The sequence below is a fragment of the Megalops cyprinoides genome, chromosome 9 (genome assembly GCF_013368585.1).
Source record: "Megalops cyprinoides isolate fMegCyp1 chromosome 9, fMegCyp1.pri, whole genome shotgun sequence".
NCBI lineage: Eukaryota > Metazoa > Chordata > Actinopteri > Elopiformes > Megalopidae > Megalops > Megalops cyprinoides.
The window spans coordinates 15,050,001-15,062,060 of NC_050591.1; the positions used below are offsets into that span (position 1 = coordinate 15,050,001).

A 12,060-nucleotide genomic window follows, 5' to 3' on the forward strand; every position below is an offset into this window, starting at 1 on the left:
GTAACGTAGACGCCAAAAAAAAAAAAAAATCTGCACAAAGATGCCGGGCTTCTTACCAGAAGGATCCATGTTTAAATCCCCAATGGAGCACTTCTGTTGTACTTCCCAGCAAGGTGTTTAGCCTAACTTGCTGAATGAGCAGCACTTCAGGTCTGTAGGTTGCCTTGGCTAACAGGGACCGTTGAGCCTATAAATGTAATGTACTATAATGTATTGAAAAGAGTAGACTCACAAATGATACAATAGATGTTGTGCATCAATGGTTTGAGCTTTGAGGTACACCAACTGATTTGGCTGATTGAGGTGCATGCATAGAAATACTGGCTGGATCATGCAATATTTACTTTTTACTCCCTCTGTCATCAACCAGAGGACAGAGCTGTTTCATTCAGATTTCAATAAAGGATTTACATTTTTAAAGGCCAATCTCTTTCATCAAATCGCTTTTAATTTCCCTCTCAATATTCATCTGCCAAAGCAATTAATTAACAGTTGAGATCAGTGTGATTGGAGGTGGAGCTTGAATGAAAGCTATTACTCACTAGAGAAAAGGAAGGGGAAAAACATGTTCTTTATTATATTAATACCAAAGAACAGAGAGAGTTTTAAAAAAAAATAACATCTGAATCGGAAACAACATTTTAGTTTGCATGTGAGAGCACTTCATGTAGTGTTCACACTAATGATACTATATAATAATATTTCCCAGTGGTAAAATATATTAATCAGTGGTATGAATATGTTTATAAAGGCAGACCTATTCCTAGCATTTGCATTACTATTTATTACATTCGTAATTCGTACATTACATACGTAAAAAAGGATCACCATTAACCTGTTTTTATTTTTTTATGTGATAATTGGTCGGTTTAGAGCAGATTATGTTCCAATAAATGTAACACTGACAAAGCAAATGTTTCAGGTCCAGAAGGAATGGCAACAAGGAAACTAAACTAATAGGAATAATAGCACATATTAATGAAAAGAGAAAATGCAAAACAACATAATTTCTGACACTTGACCAATAATGGCATTTTAGCCTCAGCACTGTAGAACATACTGTCCATAAGCCATAAACCTACTTGAATAATTATAACCATGACTAATCCTGACAGATAACAGCAGTCTTTGCATGGTTTCACATGGAGACTAATTATTTGAACACTCCTTTATTGTCTTGTCTACATACAGTACAGATTTGTGACCAGGGCGGAGTTACCTGCAGTTTTATTTGTTTATTTGATATATTCTGAATCTACAGTACATTACTGTAAATCATCTTATCTGTGTATTTCTAATGCCAGAGCCTGTCTTCAGGAATGTGCCAGTGCAACTCTAATCTGCTTATGGCATCATTTCTTGCATACTCTTGTTATTGGAACAGAAAATGGGTGCAATTTAATCTAAGAGGGTACCCTGCATCAAATGAGAAGAAAGGAAATAAAGATTCACAAAATATGCGTATACAATGAGGCGAGACACTCAATTATTATAACAAATGTCTGCAATTGTTTCCGTTTCCTTTATGGGCACCAGGGAGAGGGAATTGAATCTAAATGAGATTAACTTTTCCTTTACCAGAAGCGAGACTATTTCCTCCAGACAGCATATACCCATTCCTTGTCTCCCAGCTCATTACCAATGCATTGTGGAAATATGTAGCTCATCAGTATAATCTCTGTCTTTTAAACTCTCTCTCTATCTTTCTCAAGAGTGGTCAAAGGTGGGGCTCAAGATAGAAGCAAACAGATCAACAACCAGAGATCCTCTCTGCATACAACTAAGTCACATTCTGTTCTTGCCAGGTGACGCTTGACTTTGTTGACCACAATGTAAAGTCCAATAACAATCAGCTGACATTCTCCCACGGCGCTGCCTCAAATCGGGCAATCTAAATGTGTGTGTGCGTGTGTGTGTGTATGTGTGTGTGCTGTGTTAGAAATCCGTGGCTGTATCATCGACAGATAAGTGCAGTTTAATGGCAGGGCATCCATTACTCTAAATGAGTCAGCGGGGATCGATGGCCAAGGTGGAGGGTGCGAGTGGCGTCCTTTGACAGTCCGCTGCTGACCCCGGGAAGTCGATCTCTGAATCAGAACAACGTCGGCAGGGGGAGTGACCCGGACCTGAACACTGTGATTCGATGGACCCTTGTTGCAAGCGATGACTGGGATTGCATTTTTGTTAACCTCCATTTTCTCAACTGAATTATTGAGAAGGGATGGGCTTTAAAAATAGCCCCCGGCCAGCGCCCCACCTGTGCTGATGCCAGTACACATGGTTAGAATGCATGGTACAGGAGACAGTGGAGACGATAACAACATTTGACCCCCCCTCCTCCACTCTAGCTTTCTCCTTTTCTCCCTCACTCTACATCCTGATACGTCAGGTTCAACAGCTGTATCACACTGGCATGCTGGGAGTCTTGGCTGTCACATCTGCTGATGCTGTCTCATTAGTGCAGGGATGGAGTGGTGCCCTTGTGGACAAGACAACTGCCAACCAAGTAGAAGACAATAATGCTGGGGTCACAGGACAGCCTACACACTGGGAGCACAGGCTGCAAAAGCATTACATTTATTCTTTTGTGACATTCCTTGGCTCTTTTTTATGATTTCTTCCCTGCCCCCCCTCCCCCCACTTCCTTATTCCTTCTTCTTTTGTACCTCTCTTTCCATCTCTCCTTGTCCTCCTGTGCTACTCACACAACCTGACCTCCCCCTTTTTTCACCTCTGATCCGCCACTTTCCTTCTCACATATCCCTCCATCTCTGTCTGCACCATCTGCGACTCCACTGCCATCTCCATCCTCGCCCTGTTTTCTTTGCCTATCTGCCTCTTTCCCCCTCCCTCGTCCTCCCTCTTTTCATTATCTCCTGTACCTCTCGTCTTCCTCCCTTTGTACTTAATCTCCTCTCTCTCACTTCCTCCATCCTCCCATCCAATCTACCCCTCGTTCTCCTGCTCTCTCTTTCTCTCTTGCTCCCTCTCCCATCCCTCTGTTTCTCTCACCCTCCTCGTCTAATCTCTCTCCTCTCCCCCTCTCGCTCCCTCCTCTCGCAGGGGTATGGTGTGCCCAGGCCCTGGAGGTGTCGGTGGGGAAGGTGCACTTTGTGGAGGTGATGAACGGCAGCACTGTCCTCCTGCCATGCACCTACTCCAGCTGCATCGGCATCAAGAATCTCTACTTCAGCTGGCGCTACAATGACAATGGCACTATGCGAATGGTGAGGGGCTGGCACTCCCGGTCACAGAGAGTCAACAACCCAGCCGTTGTCATAGAACCATGGAAATGCTTATAGCCACGTGTCCTTGCCAATGTCTCTCTCAATTGTGCATCTGTGCATGCTGCTTTGGAACTATACAGATTTAATGTTGGGTAGTAAATTGGTGAAGAGGTTAAGTAGCTGGGCCTTCAACCCACCTTGAGTGGGTACCTTGAGCTAGATATTATCTCAGTAAATATATGAATAAATGAATAACATGTAAACATTGAGAAAGACATCTTAACCTTAATTGTCTATTTCATCAGCAAGATTAACAAAACAGATTGCTCGATTTACGTGCTAACATGCTTAACATGTGAGATATGCCATGGCCTGGATCAGTGCATCTGTTGAGTAAAGAAATAAGCGCAATCATATGGCATGAAGGGAACACTGACGTGCTTTTCCATGCAAGGGTAAAAGACTCTTTCACAGAATGACAGATTTCACCATCACTACAGTGTAACACCCTCCTGAGCTGATACAGGCAGCCAATTTTTTCCCAGCTCTTCACACATCAATAAAGGTGGAGAGGAAAGTATTTTACAACTAATTAAGCTGCAGCGATGTGAGCTGCAGGAGACCAGGTTTGACATTTAGCCAAAAGACTGGGGTAACATCCCTTGTCATTTTATAGCGGTGGATTAGGTCTTTCACAGCCGATCACATACGACCCCAGAGCTAGAACAGAAGGCCAGTTGTTCTTGCATCTCTGCATTCTGTGATGCTCTGAATGCAACAAACTGCAACATCAGCCCACAGTCCGCATTGGAAGGAAAGAAATCTACTTTGCCCCAGTGGTGCAGTGCTTATTTACTCTCCAGTAGTTGCATTTGACTTCATTGCACTAATGGAAGTTTGAGCATTTTAATAAAATGCAAACGAAATATCAACAGAACAAGCTTGCGTTAGAATGGTGCCCTGGCAAGCGGCAATGCGTTTCACTTACCTTCTGCGTGACTACACTGGATAGTAAGGGAATTATATCAAATCGACCACTGATGAAATTCAAACCAAACAGTGGTACAAATAAAAGTACAAATTCACACCTTGGGAGTTTTTTCTTCGGTTTATGAATACAGCCACAAATTTCATGGACCTTTTTAAATGGACCTTTGCAGTGAATTCACAAAAGTGTGGCATAGTGGTAAGGAGCACTTTGGTAGTTCAATTCCCAGCTGGGGTACTGCTGTTGCACCCTTGTAGAATGTACATAACCTGAATTGTCTTTTTAAATATCTGGCTGTATAAATTGACCACTTGTATCGATTTGGACCCTGGCTGGTTCTTGAAATAAACTGAAAATGAATGAAGTTTCTGTAATCAGTCCCTCTCACAACCAACTGGACATTTCCACTGTTCACCTGCCATTGTGGTAATCCCCTCCCCCTCTCCCCTCAGTTGTGCAATGGGACCATCCCGGCAGAGGGGGTGGACCCCCGAAGCAATACCTACAACCCGAGGGTGGAGTTTGTGGGATCCAGCAAGAGCAGCAACATCTCCATCCTGCTGTGGAATGTGACCTTCGAGGACGAGGGCGAGTACACCTGCTTCGCCCGCAACCCCAAGGAGAAGAACCGCAACCACAGCGCCGTCTTCACGCTCTTTGTGGTGGACGAGAGTGAGTGCTCACCATTCGGTCGCTGTCTAAAAGCATACTGTAAAATCAGATCCCGCAAAAAAGCCTGGCTTCGCCAAGGAGTAATGACAGAGCCATATTTTATAATATCAATACTTTGCCTCCACGTTTATTGTATTGATAGAAGGCACCAAAAACCATTTTGGCTAAAACTAGCGAGCCCACAATCATATTTACATTCTGTTTACACCATGAGGCCTGATGAACAAAGTGGATTTAAAGATGGTATTAAGTAAACCTATACTATATCGTCTCCCACTCGCCATCCTAGGAAAAAGAAAATGGTGGCAACAGGGGATAGGAACTATACAGTGCAGAGTTTTCACCTCTCTGCAATACAAAATGCATTCTGGAACCCCTAGGTAACCTGTTATCCCACAAAACACTTGAATTACAAGTAATGAGACATGAGAGTGTTGGATAGCAATCGTTTTTATTGATTTGATGCATATGCCTACAAGGAACCATTATTTGAAACAAAATCCTTCCTCAAGGAGCATTTATAGGGTTGCACTAAAGAACTGTCTTCCTGAGAAAGCAAAATAAATAGGTATTAAAAGAAAAAAAGAAGCCCTCTACATGTGGTAAACTATAACCATTTGAGAAGTGATTGACAAATAAAGCCATAATGATTGTACTGTACTGTACTGTACCTTTGTCTTGGAAAGGGTCTTTTCATTTATGGCTGGAGCTCCATCCATATAAACTTACAAAGTTTTATCTGATGTGTGAAAGTGACCATTCCTTCTCTCCTCCCTTTGTCCTCCCCCCTTTTTTCTCTCTCTTTCCAGTAAAGGAGGTTGACAACACCCTGACAGTTATCATTCTGTCTGTCGTGGGAGGGATTATCGGCTTGATAATCCTCGTCATGATTTTGAAGGCCCTCATCCTTTTCATCCTTGGCAAGGTCCAAAACAAGAAGTGAGTGATGGGGCTTGGTGGGGCAGGGCAGGGAGACAGTCATACAGAAGGAGCTCATTGCAAGTAATCACAACTGTCAATTACAAGTTAATTAATGTTTAACTACTAATTATATGCAAATAATTACAGTTAAAATCTTTCATCAAAATGAAAAAAGTCTTATGTGACTCCCATTTTCTTCATCACAAGACTTTTTCTTTGACCAGAGGGAAGTTTTTGGTATGATAAAAAAAACAGGAAAATGATCAAATGAATGAAAGAATGAATTTGTGGCAGCTCAAAACTAGACAGGCTTGAGATGTATAAAGAAGACGCATGGGACAAGTATCAGCCAAAGCTAAAGCACAGAGGTAGACAAATACATTTTATGAAAATGCATGCATAAGAATGTCTACTGTAGATACACCGTTGGCTATAGCTGAATCCTAACATAATCGTATGTCCTATTTCCCATCCAACCTTTCTGCTCATTCTCCCTCAACAGTAAAGAGTGCCTTGTGAGTTCTTCAGGGATTGACAACACGGAAAATGGCCTCACGGGATCCAAAGCTGACAATAAAGCATCACCAAAGGCATGAAAACATGTATGTATGTATGTATATATATGTGTGTCTATACATGTATATATGTATACATGCAAATATATATATATGTTAAATAGGTAAATAGAAAGAACGCAGTAACTATGGGCTTTTTCTTTTCTTTATCTAATGGAAAAGTGATTATATATATATATATATATATATATATATATATATATATATAAATATATATGAAAAATATATTATATATAATTATATTTTAAACTATGCTTGACTTTGAGGAACGTAAAATGTGCCCTGTATTCTCGGAGCTGGATAATATCCATCCCCATGACAATACCAATACCTGTAAACTGGTCTCAACGTGGAGTGAAACTAGACTAGTGTAAACCTGACCAAACCTAGATATACACTCAATTTCCACTTCAATGGGGCCTCAATGAATCCCTTGTGGCTCTGCACAATGGACTGAAATGCCAACCTCTGAATCTGAACTCGGCGAAGCTGGATCTCGTCAAACCGTTGGCATTTGAGTTGACACAGAAACCAGTGATTCCTTGCTATACTTGTATGCGGCTCGGGTTTGCTCCGAAACACACCGCGGTCACGCACACTGCCGAGGTTTGCAAACTGCCGTATGCTACAACACAGCACAAGGAGGAAATCAAACACCATGTTGATGTTCCACATTTAGAGCGTGATTTGGAGTGTTGCCTGCAAGAGTTACAGGAGCCGCAACCCCAGGAGTAAGAGGCCAGTGCTGACTCTGCCAGGAGAAAGAGAGATGGCTGGCTCCACATTACAGTGGCAGGATTTTCCAAGCATTGCTGAGCACCTACCAATGCAGCTATTTTGATACACGTGCAGATGAAGCTGACAGCTTTCATAGTGCTAAAATCCTGTCTCTGAAAGTTGGAAAAATGGATGATACAAGAGGTATATAAAAATACGAAGACTGCCTATAAGATAGCTGTTTTCCATTACATGTACCAGTTATCAACACATTTGATACATTTTCTGAACACTCCACTGTACCTGCACAGTTTATCTGACTCTTTATGCAACCCAGGGCTGCTTACAAGTATAACGGCTTTTGCATGCTGATGCTATGGGCTGGTTGGGTGAAAGAACTGATACCCTATCTCTCGACCCTATTCAAAACAAAGGGAACCCAGAATCTGGTTTGAAGGGAAGGGATATGAAAAAGGAAGAGAGAGAGGGGTCATGGGGGTGTGGTTTGTGGTCCAGCCCAAGCCACTGGTTTGATTCTCTTTGCTTTAGATAAAACACAGGTGCCTGTAAACGCTTATAGCTCCCTCTGCCTTTAGGGAGGACTTTAACTGCTATGAAAAGTAAAATCTTTACAAAACACTGACAAAAAAAAAAAAAAAAACAATTACAAAAATTTAAAAACAACAAAAAAAATTATGACAATCCCCTGAAACTGATTCCCTATAGAATTGAATGAAGTTTTATGATGCTGCTTCTAACAATTAACCGATGCATTTTTTTTTAGCATGTGACACGTTTTATATACTGTACACGATGCTTACCACAGAACAAAGTCTGCTCTTGTTTTGCAATGTTCCCCTACTTTATGGCCCATGTACAGTCAATCTGCGCTTTGAGATCGAGGTTCAACCGCCCCCTACTTTCCATGTCTGCTCCTCTTTGGCTTATGTCACAAAAGCGGGCAATGCGCCCCATGGAGAAAAGTGACCATCGCTCTGAGACACAGACACACTGTGTGCCATTACTGATTCCCACTCTGGTGCCCACCACAAAGCTCAATTCCTCATTGCGGTAGCCTCCCTCCCTCCCGCCCAATTCTGTGAACTCGGGGGCTGAAACAAGCAGTGCACGTCATTAATGTCTTCCAGAGGGTACGGTTTTAATGCAGGTCTTAAACAGAATAAAGCTAGATAAGGGTTAACCTTTTAATGATCGAAACAGACAGGATGTTGTCAACAGGGGCTGAATCAGGGGACATTGCTAGGAATAGATTGCTCATTCATTCTTTTTTTAAAATGACATACAAATAACAGAGAGCGATTGCTCGGAGAACGCCCAGAGATTGGTCATAATTGTTACATGGTTAAACAGCCAAAATTTCAGAGCTGCCTTCTTATAAAAGGACAGGCAGTAGATCAGTTATGTAGAGAAATGCATAAAATTTGACATTACACTACTTAGAAATTCAATAACCCCCTCCAGTCATATTCTGAATATCATCTGAGATATGGCACGTGCACCCCAGCTTTAGAATCGGTGCCCTTGACTCATTCATAGAGTGATCAGTTATCACCCAGGCACCACCCAGGGAAGTGGAAAGGTACAGGAATCCATTTGGCTAAACACTGTTAAAGAACATATGGACTGGGCCCCAGGGGGGTTCTACAAGGTGACTTGCTGCACAAAGAATACTGCGGTAGAAAACTGATCAGAAAATTCACTCCAGTCCTGCTCACGACGAAAGCAATGCTGGAGAGAGGTTTCAGGAACTGCTTAAGGGGTGGAGCTACCACACGTTGTCAGTTGCTGACTGATCTGAGCCAATAAAAATGGATTGCTCTCCACAGCAAAACCTGACTGTTCCAAAGTCAGTCAATTGCTGCTGAAATAAGTGAGCCACACCCAGAGGAGTTTCGCAAGCCTAGATCCACTGTCACACCAGTGTCCACATTAGATGCTGTCGGTGACTACTGACAAACCGTCATGACAGCACACCTGGGATGAAAAGGTTGCCCTGCTAATGTGGAATGGGAAAAATGAGAGGGAATTACATTAATATTAAAAAGCAAACAAACGTGGACAAGCATGAGCTGAATAACCAACATTGCTGTGATCTTATGATAGGCACTACACTGTGGTGGGCACTGGAGTCAGATGCCCACATAATGCTGACAGTGTCATTCAGAAATGATTTGATTTCAGCACCAGCACATTTTACCCCTGGCGCCCTGATGTATAAAGATAGCATGCAACCCCCTATATCCATTGACTGTTTTCGAAATTTCCAATTCCTGTCGTTCCTGTCCTTTTTAATGTTCGATCCAGATTTCAAATCCAAAACATGATACACGATCACATATCAGTATTCCTTTTTTAAACTGAATGTTGCCAAATTACAAATATACCTCTTCACATCAATTGTGTGTAATAAGTATAGTTGTAATTGCAAAAACACAATTGTCAATGAATGTCACGGTATTTTCAGCAGCTGAGACTGAAAATGTAACTGACTCCTCCCCCATCTCTCTGTCCCCCTCCACCCTGAGGAAAAATAATGTAGGGGAATGTGATGGTGGTGGTGGTGGGGGGTCTTTTTGGGCACTTTACTATTCTAGAGTTGTTTATTTTTGAGTGTACAGAATGTTGCTGTTGTATGAAGAGAGAAAGAGAGAGAGAGAGAAAGAGAGAGATGCAGAACATTGCGAGGCTTGTGGTGATTGTCTTCAGTGGAATATTCCAGTATTTCATCTACTGGGATAATCAGACAGAAAAGTACAGTCGTCATGAAGTTATCTGATGTCACAGATATTTCATATATTGACCAGAATAGCACTATGGATGCTCTTTCTCCCCCTTGGTTTAAGGCAAGTGTTCTGATTTGCTGGTTTGTTATAAACATTCTTGTGGGGGTGTGGTCTACAACAGAACATCCACAGGTAGCACAGCACGACAGACAGCGTGTGAACCTCCTCTTATGACCTGGAACCTCCTAAACAAGGATGTACATGGAGGATGGAAGGATCACAGAGGTGGAATATCTGGTTATAATATAAAACATCTGTGGTGACGCCACCTTTCATTCTCTCTCTCTCTCTCACACTCTAATGACTGAGCACATGTCGAGAGGTCTTCCTAAACACTTGACTTTCCTTCAGGAATCAGGGGCTCTGGCAATCTTGAATGCTGGGGATGCTTTTCAGACAGAGCGGCGCTGGTCCCCTGTTCTGTAGATGCGATTCATCTGCAGGGGATTGCAGAATGTGGTGTGGTATCAGGTGCCTGTGCATCCCTGCCATCACCCAAGCAGGGCTGAGGTGGCTATGCTTGGGAAACAAAGGATCTTTCAAAACGCAGTAAAGAGAAAGATCCCTAACCTTATCACAATGCGTGTGAGAGTTGCAGTAACACTTTGCCACTCGTAATCATATCGCCACAGTATCTCCTGAGGCTATTTCAAGTAACAGTTCAACTGTATTGTTTTATGGGAAATTGTATGGTATTATTTCCATTGTTTGTTTCCAGTTCGTCAATATTGATAACGCTAGCAATAAAATAACCTCATGAATAAATGCACCTACAATATAAACCCCAGCAGTAACCCTCAGTCAGCAACCCCTGGAACATGGGTCCTGTGACGCTCTGCCTGTTGAATGCACTGATATACTTATTGTTCCCATTGATGTGGTTCATGGTGATTGTCCTTCCTATTGTGTTGCCACATATGTGATGCTCAGAAGAACGAACAGTGACCTGTCATTTCCATGACTAGATGAGTGGCATTGAGAACGATGTCTCTGCAAGGGTATTCCTTGCGACTTCATCGTGCCTGTGACTGGGTGAGGCGATAAGTGAAAATGTGGGACTCTCAGACACAGAGTGACTGTTCAGAGAGACTGTGTTTTTGCCTTTCTGTGTGAGTGGGACACAAAGAAGGCCCTCTCACACCTTCTTAAGCTGTACCAGGTCGTCTTCATGATTATTTCCCTCCAAAGTCCCTATTCTCACTCGCACCTGAGAAGGTTCGGGCAAAATGGCAAATCCTTTCCCCTTATTGCTTGTTCCCTGTCTTTCTATCCAATTCCCACCTCACACTTTTAAGATTAAGATTATATTTATACGGTATAAGATTATCTTGTATTTATCCTCTCCACCCTGGATGCTGGTTCTGGTGTATTAGCAGTCTCAGATCTGTAGTCTCTGCGTTTGATTGCCTGTGTCTGGACTGAGTGGAACAGAACTGAATGTGTCAGCACTGCACTGTGTTGGAATATCTGTGGAGCCACAGTGTTCCAGCAGGCTCTGGGCATCACACTTCCTGTATACAGTCAGCAGCTGAATGCTGCCCCACAGCATAGAGACACCGTTCAAGTAATAGCCTTTTTTCTACACACAGCACAAAGGCAACGGGCATGGACGGTCATGAAAAATCACCATAAAGGCAACTGTGTACTAGATGAACACTCACACAACCAATGTGGAAATGAATTCATATTCAAAAGAAAAGTCTCAAAATACTGTGCCTCGGGGACCAAAGTCCAGGCAGTTCACTCCTAGCATGCTTTCTTGTTATGAATAACCCTAGCAAATAAGTACTACCAGAAATGAAATTTTCAAAATGTTCACAAGACATGAGAACACTGTTTTTTTAAAATCAAATTGGACTCATAAAATGGTCAGGGAAAAATATTAGATGATCCAGACCGCACTATTACTGCTACTCCTGTGATATCAAGGGCCATGCTTGATATCAATGTGGAAATTTGGCGGCTCACTGCCTGAGCGGCTCCTACTCTCACTGCCACGCCAAGAGTCTGTGTAGTCTGCTCTCTGCTTGTTACATTCCAGCGCAGAGACAGTATCCCCAATGGTTTTGGTGAGCGCCTGTAGCTGTCTGCATGTGGCAGCTGTCTTTGTGGCAAATCTGTAACCGTTTTCAAAAGAAATGGTCTCATTTTCTAAA

General features: G+C 42.5%; 1 protein-coding gene across 1 annotated transcript in view; it reads left to right on the forward strand.

The window, feature by feature from the left end:
* scn4ba (sodium channel, voltage-gated, type IV, beta a) overlaps positions 1–6,568 on the forward strand; it is a 25,395-nt gene extending 18,827 nt beyond the window's left edge. The window contains exons 2-5 of the mRNA XM_036537364.1: positions 3,064–3,227; positions 4,668–4,887; positions 5,697–5,826; positions 6,311–6,568. Coding sequence (XP_036393257.1) covers positions 3,064–3,227; positions 4,668–4,887; positions 5,697–5,826; positions 6,311–6,404 — 608 coding nt within the window. The 3' untranslated portion in view covers positions 6,405–6,568. The remainder of the gene's footprint in view (positions 1–3,063; positions 3,228–4,667; positions 4,888–5,696; positions 5,827–6,310) is intronic.
* Positions 6,569–12,060: the final 5,492 nt, after the last annotated feature.